The following is a 17,354-nucleotide window of genomic DNA, read 5'->3' as shown; positions in this document are numbered from 1 at the left end:
CAGCTCACACTTAAGAGGAGATATGTTTTCTTGAAATTATTGAACTATCCTGATATGAGTCGTGTTTTTATAGTATACACCCAGCTTTTATAACCATAAATTCTTTACAGGGAGAAACCTGATGAGATTCTTAAGAACTTAACAAGGCGAGGCCCAGGAAGGCCAAAGAAAAGGAAGTATGGGATTAACCATCTGTGTCACACACAAGAGAGGATGAAACAGAGTAACACCCAGAAGTAAGGTTACAGCTTAGGAAAACAGAGAGGCCTGCCCTTTTTATGCATAATATCTTGTACTAAAAGAAGAGAAGCACTTTATTTGATGTTTCAAATAATGCACTTAAAGCAGCAATCCCACATAGATTTTTTTCTTTATTTTTCTTTAAATAGCAAGTTAAGTACCTTTTGAAGCATGCATCTGATGTAATGTTTCTTAACTGTTCTCCTACAAATCATTATTTCCATTCTCCTGGTTGAGAAACAAAAATGTCTGACAGACACTGGCTCGCAGATGTCAGCATATCATATGATGGCTGTTCAGAGGGGTGTTCCAAAGCCTCTCTGCTCACTACATCATGTGTCATAAGAATGTGGTTGCCATGGTAGTACAGAATTATAAATCAGTAATAGCAGCTTGAATAAAAAAAACAAGGCAAAATGGTAAATGCCACCAGTCTTCTTATAGTCTGCCACAGTGATTTATGTTAAAAAAAAACACAACTTATATTTTTCATGGGGTTGCTGATTGAACAATGTATATAGAATTTGGACATCATCATTTGTCAAACATCATTATTCATCAGAATAAAATGTGTGCACATGGTGTGTGAAGAGTGAGTTTGAGGGGTAATTTGTTGGGTGTGTGATGAAGGATGACAAATGTATGATGAGGAATGAGTTATCAGCAAGTTATTATAATGACTCACTAGTAATGAATAATGAGTTATGCAGATAATAAAGAGAAACATCAATCACAAGATGTATTATTCCAGGCAATGATAAAAGGCATATAGGTGTGACTGCAGAAGTATGGAAGCACCCAGACACGCACATGTTTAACACTAACAAGTTGAGGTGCATGCATCCCTTTGGGGTAGATGATACTAGGAATTGTGATGAATCCCCTAAGATTGATGCAGCAGTGGCCCAGATCTCAAAAAAGAGTACTCTTCCGTTAGAGGATGGACATAGTTTCAAAGATGCTATGGATAGGAAGATATAGTTAGGTGTAAATAGGGTGCATATGATAACAGGAGCAACTTTAGGGCTGACCGTTTCCAGTCTTAAAGAGCATTGCATGTGTGGAAATGATTTGTAGAGATGCATCCAAGATGTGGTAAAGAGGAGTGAATTGTTATTATATGTGAGGCGTCTGTGCACATGATGAAGATTTACAGTAACAAGCATGACAGCTGTTGTGGCTAATGCGCAATAAAAAATAAGCTTATATATTTACCATTTGAAGGTGAATATTTGTTTGCCAATAGTTGGATTACATGAAACAGAAGATGTCTGTGGGAATTTCAAGTTGGTTGCCATAAGTCAGGACACCTAGGAAACAATACAATACTAGGGCAGTGAGAGGAAGCTTACAGATTATATTTAAAGAAATCATGCTATATAGACCAGGGAAATATTTGTTTTCCCCCCCCAAAAAAATTCCGATTAGAGTTTAAGTTTTTATTTGAAGAATCTAATGTTGTCCACCCTAATGATGTAACTGAATGGGTATCACCCATTGGTGTGTGTCGTGCTATGGGGGAGTATGAGGAAAGAAGATTATATACCCGATGATAGGGTTTCCTCATCTCCATGTCAGCACACTGCCCAGCCCTAAGTTGTTATACTAACTTGTTGAGTTACAACTTTGAGAACACAAGAAGAAACAGGAAGATGTGAGGATCATCCTATACCTTCCAGGTATGTTTTCTTTTCCTGTCCTGACTTGAGAAAAGGATTGATTAACCCATTGGTGTGGGCTTCCATGGAGGGGTCGAGTACACCCTAGTATCAGGTATACAATCCTCTGTTTCAAATAGATGGAGCTAGTCGGTGCAGATTGTTCTACAATGTAAAATATATTCCAATCCTTTATATTGATACCAGTGAAAGAACAACTAACTGCTTTATTTGCATATATTTCCTTTTATGTAGGTTGTTGGAGGTAGAGATTAAAATGTGATATGTTAAATAATGATCCATCCTAACCTTATTCACAGCCTAACAAAGTTATCATCTATCCATTATTTTTTTTAGGACTGGTTTTACAATGGTTGATTTGCATGGTTATTTCTTACTTTAGTATCTCATCCTAACCTTATTCACAGCCTAACAAAGTTATCATCTATCCATTATTTTTTTTAGGACTGGTTCACAATGGTTGATTTGCATGGTTATTTCTTACTTTAGTATCTTTCAAATCATTTTTTCTCCAGGCAGTTACAGAACAGATCACTGCTCTCACCAACGCTCCCAAGAATTAGAGAAAAGTTTATGTACCTATACACTGTGGTAGTCAATTATGATTTTTCCACCATGCATTATTATTATTATTATTATTATTATTATCATTTATTTGTTGGGTGCCACAAGGTTTCCGCAGCGCCTTACATAGTACAAACAGTAGACCATACAGGGTGAAACATTACAGAACAGTAAACACAAAGTACCAATGCTTCAGAAACTCCAGGCAGACATATGGAGTAAATACGGAGCAAAAGAGTCGGTATGGAGACGGTAGGGGAGAGAGGCCCTGCTCATGCGAGCTTATATCCTAAGGGAAGGTGGACAAAACAGGCACGAAAGGGAGGCAGTGATGCTAGGGAGAAAAAGGGACCAGGGGAGAGGGGGAGAACTGCAGAGTAGTTGAGGGGTTAAGTGGATGGTTGGGAAGGCTATCAGGATCAGGTGAGTTTTGAGTGCACGTTTGAAGGAGCACAGATTGGTAGCGAGACGGATGGAGCGAGGGAGGTCATTCCAGTACAGGGGGGCAGCTCAGGGGAAGTCTTGGATTCTGGAGTGGGAAGAGGTAAATAGAGTGGAGGAGAGGCCACGGTCGTTTGCCGAGCGCAGGGAGCGGGCAGGAGTGTGGATGGTGAGGAGGTTAGAGATGTAGGGGTCAGTAGACTGGGAGAGAGCTTTGTAAGTGGTAGTAAGGAGTTTAGAGAGGATTCTGTAGGGGAAAGGGAGCCAGTGTAAGGCATGGTAGAGAGGGGAGGCAGAGGAGGAGCGGCGTGAGAGAAATATGAGTCTAGCAGCGGGAGATGATGAGTGCGTGGATGATAGTTTTGGTGGCGTCTTGTGAGAGGAAGGGTCGGATGCGGGTAATGTTTCGCGGTTGGAAGCAACAGGCTTGTGCAAGGGATTGGACGTGGTGGGTAAAAGAGAGAGAGGAGTCAAGGGTGACACCTAAGCAACGGAGTTGGGTGACAGAGGAGATGGTAGTGTTATTAACAACGATAGAGAGGTTGTGGTGGGAGGAGAGTCTGGAGGGAGGAAAGACAATGAGTTCAGTCTTAGAGATGTTAATTTTGAGAAAGCGTGACGACATCCAGGAGGAGATGGCAGAGTGGCAGTCAGATATACGAGAGAGGAGGGTGGGTGAGAGGTCAGGAGAAGAGATGTAGAGTTGAATGTCGTCAGCATAAAGGTGATACTGCAGACCAAAGGAGGAGATGAGCGCACCAAGGGAGGAAGTGTAGAGCGAGAAGAGAAGGGGGCCAAGAACAGAGCCCTGGGGGACTCCTACTTGGAGGGGTCAGAGGAAGAGCCAGACGTGGAGACAGAGAAGGTGTGGTTGGCGAGGTAAGAGCAGAACCAGGCATGGACAGAACCAGAGAGGCCGAGAGAGAGAAGAGTTTGCAGAAGGAGGGGGTGGTCCACGGTGTCAAAGGCCGCGGAGAGGTCAAGGAGGATAAGTAAGGAGAAGTGGCTCCTGGATTTGGCTGATAGGAGGTCATTGGTGACCTTGGCCAGGGCAGTTTCAGTGGAGTGGAGGGGGCGGTACCCAGATTGGAGAGGGTCAAGGAGGGAATTGTCCGAGAGGTATCTGGTGAGACGACAGCAGACTAACCGCTCAAGTAGTTTGGAGGCATAGGGGAGAAGTGAGATGGGGCGATAGTTGATGACGGAGGTGGGGACAAGATTGGGTTTTTTGAGGATAGGAGAGATAAGAGCGTGTTTAAATGAGGAGGGTACTACACCAGAGGAGAGTGATAGGTTAAGGAGGTGTGCCAGGTAGGAGCAGGCAGTGGGAGAAAGAAAGCGAAGGAGGTTAGATGGGTTGGGATCAAGAGGACAGGTGGAGGGTGGAGAGGAAAGAATAAGGGAGCGATCTTCTTCGCCTGATGTGGGGCAGAAGGAGCACCAGAGTTGTTTGTTACAGAGGGGTGGAGCAATGAGGGCAGTAGGAGAGGGGTTGGAGGAGGAGATGTTAAGTCTGATGGCTTCAATTTTGGAAGAGAAAAAAGTGGCGAAGTCAGCAGCGGAGAGGGAAAGAGGGACCGGAGGGGGAGGGGGGGAGAAAGGAGGGAGTTAAAGGTAGCGAAAAGACGGCGGGGATTAGAGGACTGAGAAGAAATGAGGGATTTAAAGAAGGCTTGTTTAGCAAGGGAGATGGCAGAGCAGAATGAGGAGAGGATATATTTAAAGTGGAGGAAGTCAGCCAGGGAGCGAGATTTTCTCCAGAGACGTTTCACAGTGCGAGAGCACTTTTTGAGGAAGTGGGTGAGTTTGGAGTGCCATGGTTGGGGGATGAGACGGCGTCGGCGGATGGGAGAGGCAGGGGCGACAGTGTCCAGGGCAGTAGTGAGGGAGTGGTTGTAGAGACAGGATGCCTGGTCGGGGCAGGCCAGTGAGGGAAGGGGAGAAAGGAGAGAATCAAGAGAATCAAGAGAGGAGGAGAAAGAGATGGGGTCAGTCGTTTCAAGGTTGCGTCTGGTGAGGGTGGCTTTGGGCGGGGAAGGAGCAGGGGAGGAGGACAGAGTGAAAGAGAGGAGATGATGGTCAGAGAGTGGGAAGGGAGAGTTGGAGAAATCAGAGAGATCGCTTTGATTCTCTGGTAAAATATTTACCACATATAATACCTCACCGTGAATTCTTGGGAGTGTCTTCTGAGTAATTCTTTATCTTTCGTCAGTCAGTGGACATCCCGTATATCAGATTCTTGTCACTCTTCACTCTTTGCTTATTACCCATTGCTCTTCACTCATGACTTGACAGTAATCATTATTCACACATTACTTGCTCTTTGATTCTGACAAATTATAATGCTTGACTGTACACTAGTCCATGCAAACACTGACAGACTTGATTTTCACGCAACACTTAAGTGTACCTTAACCAGACTCCCTGTTAGGAACCCCTCCAGCCGGCACAACACAACCCGGAATCTACTCTGCCAGTCAGGTGTTCACTGGTGGGGACAGACTGGGCCGCAGACTGACAGAGGGTCGTGAAGTGCGTACCAGCTGGGGAGAACCCAGGCAAGAGGAGTCAGGTCCACGCAGAGGTCAAGGGCCGGCAGCAGACAACAGTATCGATGAACAAGCTGAGGTCAGGGGTCACAGGCAAATAGCAGAACGGGTAAACAGGCCAAAGATCAGGGTCACAGGAAACACGAGCAAGATCCAAATCAAAGCCAAGGGTCATACACGGGGAGTCAAATAGAGATATCAGGATACAGGACAGGAACTAGCAGGTTAGCAGACTGGAACACAGGAGCTATAACCGGCAATGAGGCAGCAGACCTCATTGCCTTAAATACCAGTGGCCACCAATCTAGAGCCTAGCTCTGAATTAGACACAGCCCCCAGCATAATTAATAGGCTGCATTAATTAGCCCACAGGCTAGGACATATGGTGAGCGCTGCGCCCGGCTTCCTCTCATTGCCGGGACGCAGCGCTGAAGCGTCTTCTCGTTGCCCCGGCAACGGCCGGGTCAGGGCCGGAAGTGACGTCCCGGTCGCCATAGCGACGGCCGGGATGCAGGTGAGTGAGTCGCGGCGGCTGGGCACCGCCGTGGCTCGTAACAGTACCCCCCCTTGAGGAGGGGTCGAGGGACCCCGACATCCAGGTTTTCTTGGGAACCTCCTGAAGAATTCCCTCAATTGTTTAGGGGCATGGAGTTGTCTTCGCGGAACCCAAGATCGCTCTTCTAACCCGCGGTTCCTCCACTGCACCAGGAAGTGCACCTGTCCTTGCACTTTTTTGGAATCTAAAATCCTTTGAACCACATATCTTAGTGGCTTACTCGAACTTCCCCCAGGCACAGTTGAGGATTGGCTAGGATACAATACCGGCTTCAACAATGAACAATGAAATGTGTTCGGAATTTTTAGTGAACTAGAAATCTTCAATCTAAAAGCTACCGGATTGATCTGTTTGGTAATCATGAACGGCCCAATAAATTTAGGCCCTAGTTTTTTACAAGGCTGTCTGAGCCTAAGATTTCTAGTTGATAGCCATACTTTCTGGCCCACTTTGAATGGGCAGGTGGTACGGTGGCGATCCGAAAAATTTTTGGCCGACAATGAGGATTTTTTCAAGGAGGACTGAACTTTCCCCCAAATTACTTTCAGATCAGCAACTGTGGAATGAATCTCCGGAATACCAGCAGATTTGAGAGAGTACAGAGAATTAGACCTGGGATGGAAACCGAAGTTACAGTAGAACGGGGAAGTTTGAGTAGATGAGTGAGATGAGTTATTGTAGGCAAACTCTGCCCAAGGCAGCAAAGATGACCAGTTGTCATGGAATTCTGAGGAATAACATCGGAGGAACTGTTCAAGTGCTTGGTTAACCCTTTCAGTTTGCCCGTTAGACTGAGGGTGGTATGCAGATGACAGACTGATCCGGATTCCGAGGAGGGTGCAGAAGGATTTCCAGAATTGTGCTATGAATTGTGAACCACGATCAGAAACAATATCGGAAGGAAGTCCATGGAGCCGGAAAACATGTTGTATGAAGAGAATGGCCAGATCTCGAGCTGTAGGAAGCCTGGTTAATGGGATGAAATGTTGCATTTTACTTAAACGGTCCACCACAACCCAAATAGTATTATGTCCTGCAGAAGGTGGCAAATCAACAATAAAATCCATGGACAAATGTGTCCAAGGTTTTGCAGGAATGGGCAATGGAAGCAATTGACCCACCGGGCGAGTCCTGGGGACTTTGTTCCTGGCACAAATTTCACACGAGAGGACATGACTCTTGACGTCAGCGGACAAGGATGGCCACCAGACCGTACGGGAAAGGATCTCCAGCATCTTATAAACTCCAGGGTGTCCAGCAGACCTACTATTATGCGCCTCTGCAAGAACCGCCTTCCTTAGATGGACTGGAACAAAAAGACGTTGTTCCGGAGTAGTATCAGTGGCTAATTTCTGGAATCTCTGAAGTGTGATACTCAGATCTTGGGTTAATCCAACATGGATTATGGAAGGAGGAATAATAGGCTCTGGGTTCGAAACTGGAACGTGGTGTGCCAAGAAACTTCTGGACAGAGCATCTGCCCGGACATTTTTGGTACCTGGTCGATAGGTGATCAGGAAATTGAACCGGGTAAAGAATAACGACCAACGGGCCTGTCTGGGATTTAGACGTTTGGCCGATTGTATATATTGCAAGTTCTTGTGGTCGGTAATGACAGAGATCTGATGTGGAGCACCCTCCAGCCACTCCTCGAAGGCCCATTTGATTGCCAACAGTTCCCTATTCCCGACATCATAGTTGGCTTCTGCTGAAGAGAACTGGCGGGAGAAATAGGCACACGGGTGTAGACGATTAGTATGAGGGTCCTTCTGTGATAGTATAGCCCCAGCACCGACGTCAGAGGCGTCGACCTCAAGAACAAATGATTTAGCTGGATCCGGGTGTCTAAGGACCTGAGCAGAGACAAAGGCTTTTTTCAGGCTTTCGAATGAGGCTACTGCTTGAGGCGACCAATTAGTTGGATCCATTCTTTTACGGGTTAGGGCGACAATGGGAGCCACGATGTCCGCAAAACCTGGAATGAACCTTCTATAATAATTGGAGAAGCCCAGAAACCTCTGCACCGCCTTAAGGTTGTTTGGTTGCACCCAATCTAGAACAGCCTGAACCTTAGTTGGATCCATGGAGAATCCCTCAGAAGAGATTATGTAACCTAAAAAGGATACTTTCTGCACCTCGAACTCACACTTTTCTAGTTTGGCGTAAAGGTGGTTCTCTCGCAGTCTTCGTAGAAGTTGTTTAACGTGATTCTGATGTACAGACAGAGATCTGGAATAGATGAGGATATCATCTAAATAGACGACCACGAAACTACCAAGAAAGTCCCGAAGAACCTCATTGATTAAGTCCTGGAATACTGCAGGTGCATTGCTAAGACCGAACGGCATAACCAAGTATTCATAATGGCCAGAGTGCGTATTGAATGCCGTCTTCCACTCGTCTCCCTCCTTGATACGGATGAGGTTATACGCTCCACGAAGATCGATTTTTGAGAAGACAGTAGCACCTCTCAGCTGATCAAATAATACGGAGATGAGCGGAAGGGGATAGGTATTCTTGATTGTAATAAGATTCAATCCCCGGTAATCAATACAGGGTCTTAGTCCTCCGTCCTTTTTGGATACAAAGAAGCATCCTGCTCCTACGGGAGATTTAGATGGCCTGATGAAGCCCTTCTCCAGATTTTCTTCAATGTATTCCTGCATGGACTTGGTCTCCGGACCAGAGAGAGAGTACAGGCGACCCTTAGGCAACTTGGAACCAGGAATAAGCTCGATGGCACAGTCAAAGTCACGGTGAGGTGGTAAGGTGTCAGCAGCTTTCTTGGAGAACACATCCCAGAACTCATGATATTGTGAGGGAAGCTGCTCCGGAATAGACTGAATCACCCGCAGGGGCAGTGACAAGCAGGACTGTGTACAGTAAGAGCTCCACTGGACAATTTCTCCTTTTACCCAGTCCATGACAGGGTTATGACGGGAAAGCCATGGGTGGCCCAAGATCAAGGGAACTGATGAACAATCGATAAGAAGGAAGGTTATTGACTCTGAATGGAGAGCTCCGATTTTCAATTGTAGTGGCGAGGTCTCCCAGGAAATCTTGCCACCAGGCAACGGACCTCCATCTAATCCACAGACAGTAATAGCGGACTTGAGTTTTGCCATCGGAATTTTAGCAGCGCGGGCGAACCCGATGTCCAGGAAGTTGCCTGCAGCTCCACTATCAACGAAGGCGGACAGGTCCATTGAACGAGCACTAAACATGAGCTGTGCAGGGATCAATACGGCGTTTTTCGGGGAGACAATCTGCAGACCTAGGTGAACTTTCCCCTCATTCCCTAGGCATGCTCTTTTCCCGGCTTATTCGGGCAGGAACGGGAGAAGTGGCCTTTTGTGCCGCAATAGAGACATAGGCCCTGTGATCTTCTCTTGTCTCTTTCCTCATGGGAGAGACGATACGCCCCCAATTGCATGGGTTCCTCACCATCCGTGGGAACAGGAATGAAGCCGGATAGAGGTGATGATGTCTCCTTTTCGATTTTCCGCTCTTTAAATCTCCTGTCGATTTTAATGGAGAGGTGCATCAGATCCTCCAGAGAGGTAGGAGATGGGTACTGCACCAAAGAGTCTTTGACCTGTTCCGACAGGCCAAGACGGAACTGACTCCGCAAGGCAGGATCATTCCATCCACTATCAGGTGACCATCTACGGAATTCAGCGCAGTATTCCTCTGCCGAGCGCCGGCCTTGTTTCAAGGCCCGTAGATGAGTTTCAGCGGAGGCAGTACGGTCCGGGTCGTCATATAGTAAAACCTAACGCCTCGAAGAAAGCGTCTACTGACTGCATGGCAGGACTGGTCTGCGGCAAGGAAAACGCCCAGGACTGGGGGTCACCCTATAGAAGGGAAATGATAATCCCGACTCTTTGATGCTCTGACCCGGAGGAGCGGGGTCTCAATCGGAAATAGAGCTTGCAGCTCTCCCTGAAATTCCGAAACAGGGACCTATTTCCAGAGAAGCGATCCGGCAAGTTCATCTTAGGTTCACAGACGGAACTTGGAGTGGGTTGTGACACTTTTGCGGCTTCTTCTTGAACAGACAGACGCTCAGCCAATCCCTGGATCATCTGATATAAGGACTCAACATGGGCTTCTAGGGCTTGTGCCGGAGACGGTGAGGATCCACTTGCATCCATTCCAACCTCGTCTCCGTGAGTGGGCCGGTTATAATGTTAGGAACCCCTCCAGCCGGCACAACACAACCCGGAATCTACTCTGCCAGTCAGGTGTTCACTGGAGCCCCTGATGGTGGGGACAGACTGGGCCGCAGACTGACAGAGGGTCGTGAAGTGCGTACCAGCTGGGGAGAACCCAGGCAAGAGGAGTCAGGTCCACGCAGAGGTCAAGGGCCGGCAGCAGACAACAGTATCGATGAACAAGCTGAGGTCAGGGGTCACAGGCAAATAGCAGAACGGGTAAACAGGCCAAAGATCAGGGTCACAGGAAACACGAGCAAGGTCCAAATCAAAGCCAAGGGTCATACACGGGGAGTCAAATAGAGATATCAGGATACAGGACAGGAACTAGCAGGTTAGCAGACTGGAACACAGGAGCTATAACCGGCAATGAGGCAGCATTGCCTTAAATACCAGTGGCCACCAATCAGAGCCTAGCTCTGAATTAGACACAGCCCCCAGCATAATTAATAGGCTGCATTAATTAGCCCACAGGCTAGGACATATGGTGAGCGCTGCGCCCGGCTTCCTCTCATTGCCGGGACGCAGCGCTGAAGCGTCTTCTCGTTGCCCCGGCAACGGCCGGGTCAGGGCCGGAAGTGACGTCCCGGTCGCCATAGCGACAACCGGGACGCAGGTGAGTGAGTCGCGGCGGCTGGGCACCGCCGAGGCTCGTAACACTCCCAGTCTCAGAGGAGCAAAATTTACTTAGTGCAACAGTGAAATGGGACTTTAAATGGTCCTGCCTTACTCATTAGCTCAGTGAGGTGGCAGTGGTGGTGCGCCGCCTCCTCTCTTATCCTCACGCTCAGGCTTCATGGTCAACACAGCTGCTAAGACAGCAAAAGATGCCCCAAAATTGGCAAGGCTTTGCGGGCTTCAGCGAGGTAGCAGCCTGGAATATAGGAAACATCCAGAGTGAGTGTTACGAGCTGCGGCGGTACTCACAGCCGCTGCGGCTCGCTTCTTGACGACCGAGATGTCATTTCCGGAGTCTAGCGCCGCGTCCCGGCGGCTGGGGACAGCCGGGCGCGTGCGCAGGAATAGACACAAGCCTGTGGGCTAATTTAATAAGAGCATTATTAATTAAGTAGGGGCTGTATGTAATTTCAGAGTTAGGCTCTGATTGGCTGATGCTGGTATTTAAGGCAGCGAGGTCTGCAGCCTCACTGCCGGTTATAACTTCTGTCACCAGTTCTGCTGACCTGCTCTGCTCCTAGTTCCTGTCCTGTGGATATCCTGTTGGATTGCCTGTGTATGACCCCTTGCCTGGATTTGGACCCTGGCTGTGTTTCTTGTGACCCCGACCCCTGGCTTGTTTACCGACTTTCCTGTTTGCTCGTGACCCTTGACCTCGGCTTGTTTATTGGATCCGCTGTCTGCTGCCGGCCCAGTGAACACCAGACTGGCAGAGCAGACGGGTTGTGCTGTACCGGCTAGAGGGGTTCCTAACATTATAACTGGCCCAAAACAGACGTTCCGAAGACAAAGTTGGGATGGATGAATGCGGAACCAAATCGTCTCCTTTTCAAGCCCTAGCGGGTCATGTTGAGACCCTGTACCAAATGGTCCGGGGATTGTCCCAGCGTTTGTCCGCTCAAGAGGAGGACTCCTGGACTACACTAGCCACTTCCGGTCCCGTTGATGAACCAAAGTTAAATTTGCCGGACCGGTTCTCCGGAAATAGAGCCCTGTTCCGGAACTTTAAGGAGAGCTGCAAACTCTACTTTCAGCTGAAACCTCGGTCTTCTTGTTCAGAACAGCAGAGAGTTGGAATTGTCACCTCCTTTTTGCAGGGTGGCTCCCAGTCTTGGTCTTTCACTCTTCCGCAGTCTAGTCCTTTCTTGCAATCTTTGGAAGCTTTCTTTAACGCATTGGGTCTCCTCTACGATGACCCAGATAGAGTTGCCTCTGCTGAGGCTGATCTACGGGCCTTAAAGCAAGGCCGGCGTTCGGCAGAAGAATACTGCGCTGAATTGAGCAGATGGTCGCCTGACAGTGAGTGGAATGATCCGGCGTTACGCAGCCAGTTTCGCCTAGGACTGTCAGAGCAGATTAAAGATTCACTGGTGCAGTATCCTTCCCCCACCTCATTGGAGAGCCTGATGCAACTCGCCATTAAAATTGACAGGAGAATCAAGGAGAGGAGGACAGAGAAAGAGGCATCTTCCTTTTCGTCTGCATTTGTTACAGTTTCCACGGACCTTGAGGAGCCTATGCAGTCAGGGGCGTATCGCCTCTCTCCTGAGGAAAGAGACAAGAGACGGTCACAAGGCTTATGTCTTTATTGTGGTAATAAAGGCCACTTCTCCTGCTCTTGTCCTCACAAACCTGAAAAAGCAGCATATCTGGGGAAGGTCCACCTGGGTCTGCAAGTTGTTTCCCAAAAGAATGCTGTCATGATTCCAGCACAAGTCACTTTCGGTGCCAGTTCCGTGGCCCTGTCGGCCTTCATTGATAGTGGAACTGCAGGCAATTTCCTTGACATCGGGTTTGCCCGCTCGGCGGGAATTCCCACCGTGAAGCTCAACTCTGCCATTACTGTATTTGGTTTAGATGGGAGTCCATTGCCTGGTGGCAAGATTACCTGGGAGACCCCGCTACTGCAATTGAACATTGGAGCACTCCATTTAGAGTTTTTGACCTTCTTCCTTATCAACTGTCCGTCGGTTCCATTGATCCTGGGCCATCCTTGGCTTTCCCGTCATAACCCTCTCGTGGATTGGGTGAAAAGAGAAATTATCCAGTGGAGCTCTTATTGTACACAGTCTTGATTAACTATGCCTTTGCAAATTATTCAGTCAATTCCTGAGCAGCTTCCCTCCCAATATCATGAGTTCTGGGATGTGTTTTCTAAAAAGGCTACCGACACCTTACCACCTCATAGTGACTTTGACTGTGTTATTGAGCTTATTCCTGGTTCTAAATTGCCCAAGGGACGCTTGTACTCTCTCTCTGGTCCAGAGACCAAATCCATGCAGGAATATATTGATGAGATTTTGGAGAAAGGCTTCATCAGGCCATCTAAATCTCCAATGGGAGCTGGATGCTTTTTTGTATCCAAAAAAGACGGAGGACTAAGACCCTGTATTGACTACCAAGGATTGAATCTCATTACAGTCAAGAACACTTATCCCCTTCCTCTCATCTCCGTATTATTCGATCAATTAAGAGGTGCTACAGTCTTCACCAAAATCGATCTTTGTGGTGCATATAACCTAATCCGTATCAAAGAAGGAGATGAATGGAAGACGGCATTCAATACGCATTCTGGCCACTATGAGTATCTGGTCATGCCGTTTGGTCTTTTCAATGCCCCTGCGGTGTTCCAAGTTCTGATTAATGAAGTGCTACGGGAGTTCCTTGATCATTTTGTGGTCGTCTATTTAGACGATATCCTCATATATTCTAAATCATTACCTGTACATCGGGGTCACGTCAGACAAGTTCTACAGAAATTACGAGAACACCACCTCTACGCTAAATTAGAAAAATGTGAGTTTGAGGTGCAAAAGGTATCCTTCCTGGGTTATGTAATCTCTTCTGAGGGATTCTCCATGGATCCAACCAAGGTCCAAGCTATCCTGGATTTGGTACAACCGAATAATCTCAAGGCGATACAGAGGTTCCTGGGCTTTGCCAATTATTATAGAAGATTCATTCGTGGCTTTGCTGATAATGTGGCTCCTATTGTCACCCTGGCTCGCAAAGTAATGGATCCAACTAACTGGTCACCCCAGGCAGTAACCGCATTTGAGACCTTAAAGAAAGCGTTTGTATCCGCTCAGGTCCTTAGACACCCAGATCCCGAAGTATCGTTTGTTCTTGAAGTTGATGCCTCCGACGTTGGTGCTGGTGCCATCTTATCGCTAAAGGATCCCCATACCCGCCGCCTACACCCATGTGCCTACTTTTCCCGTCAGTTCTCTTCAGCAGAAGCCAACTATGATGTGGGTAACCTGGAGCTATTGGCAATCAAATGGGCCTTTGAGGAGTGGCGACATTGGCTGGAAGGCGCTACACATCTGATCTCTGTTATAACGGATCACAAGAATTTACAATACAAACAGTCGGCCAAACGCCTGAACCCCAGACAGGCCCGTTGGTCGCTATTCTTCATCCGTTTCAACTTTGTGATCACCTACAGTCCAGGTTCTAAAAATGTCCGAGCAGATGCTCTGTCCAGAAGCTTCTTGGCACACCATGTTCCAGTTACTAGTCCTGAGTCTATCGTTCCCTCTTCCATGATCCATGCTCGGTTAACTCAAGACCTGAGCATCACACTGCAAAGGTGTCACGGGCACTAGGAGTTTCTATCCAGGATTCACCAGGTGTGATTATGCTTACCAGAGGGGCGGAGTTTATCACAGCGATCCTCTGGGCAGTATGGTGAATGGTTGGACAAGTACAACAACTTAGGATAAGGAATGTCAATGGAGAGTCAGCAACTTGCAGCTATGCAGCAGGAGAGTCAGCGACTTGCAGCTATGCAGCAGGAGAGTCAGCGACTTGCAACTATAATGCGGAGGTAGGTATAACAACTGATGTGCAGTGAAGACTCGTGCCAGTGCAGGAGGGTAACAGGGAGAGTCAGTGGTCTGCGGATAGCAAGTTGTACCAGTGCTGTGATGGGAAGAGTTGTCCAGGTGCAGGTAGGAGCGGGAGCGTCAGTGGTCTGCGGATAGCAAGTTGTACCACTGCTGTGATGGGAAGAGTTGCCCAGGTGCAGGTAGGTAGCAGGAGCGTCAGTGGTAGGCGGATAGCAAGTTGTACCACTGCGGTGATGGGAAGACTTGTCCAGGTGCAGGTTGGTAGCGGGAGCGTCAGTGGTCTGCGGATAACAAGTTGTACCACTGCGGTGATGGGAAGACTTGTCCAGGTGCAGGTAGGTAGCGGGAGCGTCAGTGGTCTGCGGATAGCAAGTTGTACCATACAGTGATGGGAAGACTTGTCCAGGTGCAGGTAGGTGGCGTGATAGCGGGTAGTCTGTAGCGGCAAGTATACCACTGTTGAACAAGGGAGACTTGTCCAAATGCAGGTAAGCAGCTGAATAGCGAATAGTCTGTGGCGGGTACATTACCACTGATAAGCAGAGCAGGCTTGTCCAGGTGCAGGTATGCAGCGGAATGGCAAGCAGTCTATAGCGGGTACGTTTACCACGGAAGAGCAGATAAGGCTTGTCCAGGTGTAGGCATGCAGCGGAGTAGAGGTAGTCTGTAGCGGGCAAGTTTACCACGGATGAGCAAAACCGATCACACGAGCAGAACACAGGAAACACCTAGGAGTCTCAAGGGAATGAGAACCAAGAACAGGCAACGATACTAAGGACACAGGTGCCTTAAATAGTGAGTGGTGATTGATTCACCAATAGGATTAAAAGCAAGGTTTTAAGTTCAAGAGTTCTGCACATGCGCAATCCAGTCAAGATGGCGGACGGCCGCGGCTTAGGACAGGCGCCGGCAGGAATGAGAGAGAGCCACGTACCAGACCAGAGGCACTAACTGTCCGGTGAGTGACAAAAGGTTTCAAAAATTAGCTCCTGACAATACTCCGGAGGGATGTTTATTCATTCCAGTTCATTTAAGGAAGGCGGTCCTTGCAGAAGCACATGATAGTAAGACTGCTGGACATCCTGGAATACAGAAGACTTTGGAGATCCTCTCCAGTACTGTCTGGTGGCCATCATTGTATGCTGATGTCAAGAGTTATGTCCTCTCTTGTGAGGGTTGTGCCAGGAGTAAGGTTCCCAGGAGTCGTCCTGTAGGCCAGTTGCTTCCATTGCCCATTCCCGTAAAACCCTGGACACACTTGTCTATGGACTTTATATTCGATCTGCCACTCTCTGCAGGACACAACACCATCTGGGTGGTAGTTGACCGCCCAGCAAGATGTCACAATATATACCACTACCCAGGCTCCCTGGTGCTCGAGATCTGGCCATTTTTTTCATCCAGCATATATTCCGGCTCCATGGACTTTCTTCTGACATCGTTTCTAATCGTGGTTACCAATTCATTGCACAATTCTGGAAATCTTTTTGTACCCTTCTTGGGATCAAGATTAGCCTCTCATCTTCTCATCTGCATACCATCCTCAGTCGAATGGGCAAACTGAAAGGGTTAACCAGTCCTTAGAAAATTCTTATGATGTTACACATCGAAATTTCATGATAACTGGTCCTCCTTGTTACCCTGGGCAGAATTTGCTTATAATAATTCATGTCACTCATCTACCCAAACCTCTCCATTTTACTGCAATTTTGGTTTTCACCCCAGATCTAATTCCTTGTACTCTCTCAAGTCTGCTGGTATTCCGGAAATTCATTCCACAGCCAGGGATCTCAAAGTCATCTAGAAAAAAGTGCAGTCATCATTGAGACAAGCCTCATTTTTTGAAAAAAAAAATTCGGACCGCCCCTGTACCACCTGCTCCCTCAAAGTGGGCTAGAAAGTGTGGCTGTCTACACGCAATATTAGGCTCAGACAGCCTTTCAAAAAACTGGGGCCTAAATTCATCGGTCCTTCCCTCATTATCAAGAAGATTAATTCTGTAGCCTTCAGATTGAAAATCCCTGGTTCCTTGAGGATCCCTAACACATTCCATTGCTCTCTGCTTAAGCCTGTGTTATACCCAAATCAATCCCAGTCTTCGAGTTACCCGACACGGAGCACGAACAGATACATCATTCATAAGATCCTTGATTCTTAGAGAGTGCAGGGGCAGGTGCACTTCCTAGTTAAATGGAGGATTCGTGTTTTAGAAGAGTGGTCTTGGGTTCCACGAAAACAGCTTCATGCTACCAAACATCTGAGGAATTTCTTCAAAAAATGTCCTAAGAAGCCTGGGTGTCGGGGTTCCTTAACCCCTCCTCAAGGGGGGGTACTGTTACAATCCGCAGCGGTACTCACAGCCGCCGCGGCTCGCTTCTGGTGCTCTTCACCTTGACGACCGGAACGTCATTTCCGGAGTCTATTGGTCGAACGCCAGCGGTAGTAGCGCCGCGTTCCGGAAGCTGGGGACAGCCGGGCGCGTGCGCAGGAATAGACACAAGCCTGTGGGCTAATTTAATAAGAGCATTATTAATTAAGTAGGGGCTGTATGTAATTTCAGAGCTAGGCTCTGATTGGCTGAT

At 47.8% G+C, this 17,354-nt stretch overlaps 1 protein-coding gene across 5 annotated transcripts in view; it reads left to right on the top strand.

The window, feature by feature from the left end:
* TNRC18 (trinucleotide repeat containing 18) overlaps positions 1-17,354 on the top strand; it is a 655,441-nt gene that overhangs the window by 220,847 nt on the left and 417,240 nt on the right. For all 5 annotated transcript variants that reach the window (XM_075179957.1, XM_075179958.1, XM_075179955.1 and 2 more), the window contains one exon: positions 111-236. In XM_075179957.1, the coding sequence (XP_075036058.1) occupies positions 111-236 (126 nt within the window). The remainder of the gene's footprint in view (positions 1-110; positions 237-17,354) is intronic.

This window comes from Mixophyes fleayi, chromosome 7 (assembly GCF_038048845.1).
Source record: "Mixophyes fleayi isolate aMixFle1 chromosome 7, aMixFle1.hap1, whole genome shotgun sequence".
Lineage (NCBI taxonomy): Eukaryota > Metazoa > Chordata > Amphibia > Anura > Limnodynastidae > Mixophyes > Mixophyes fleayi.
This window is presented reverse-complemented; position numbering and strand designations above follow the sequence as displayed.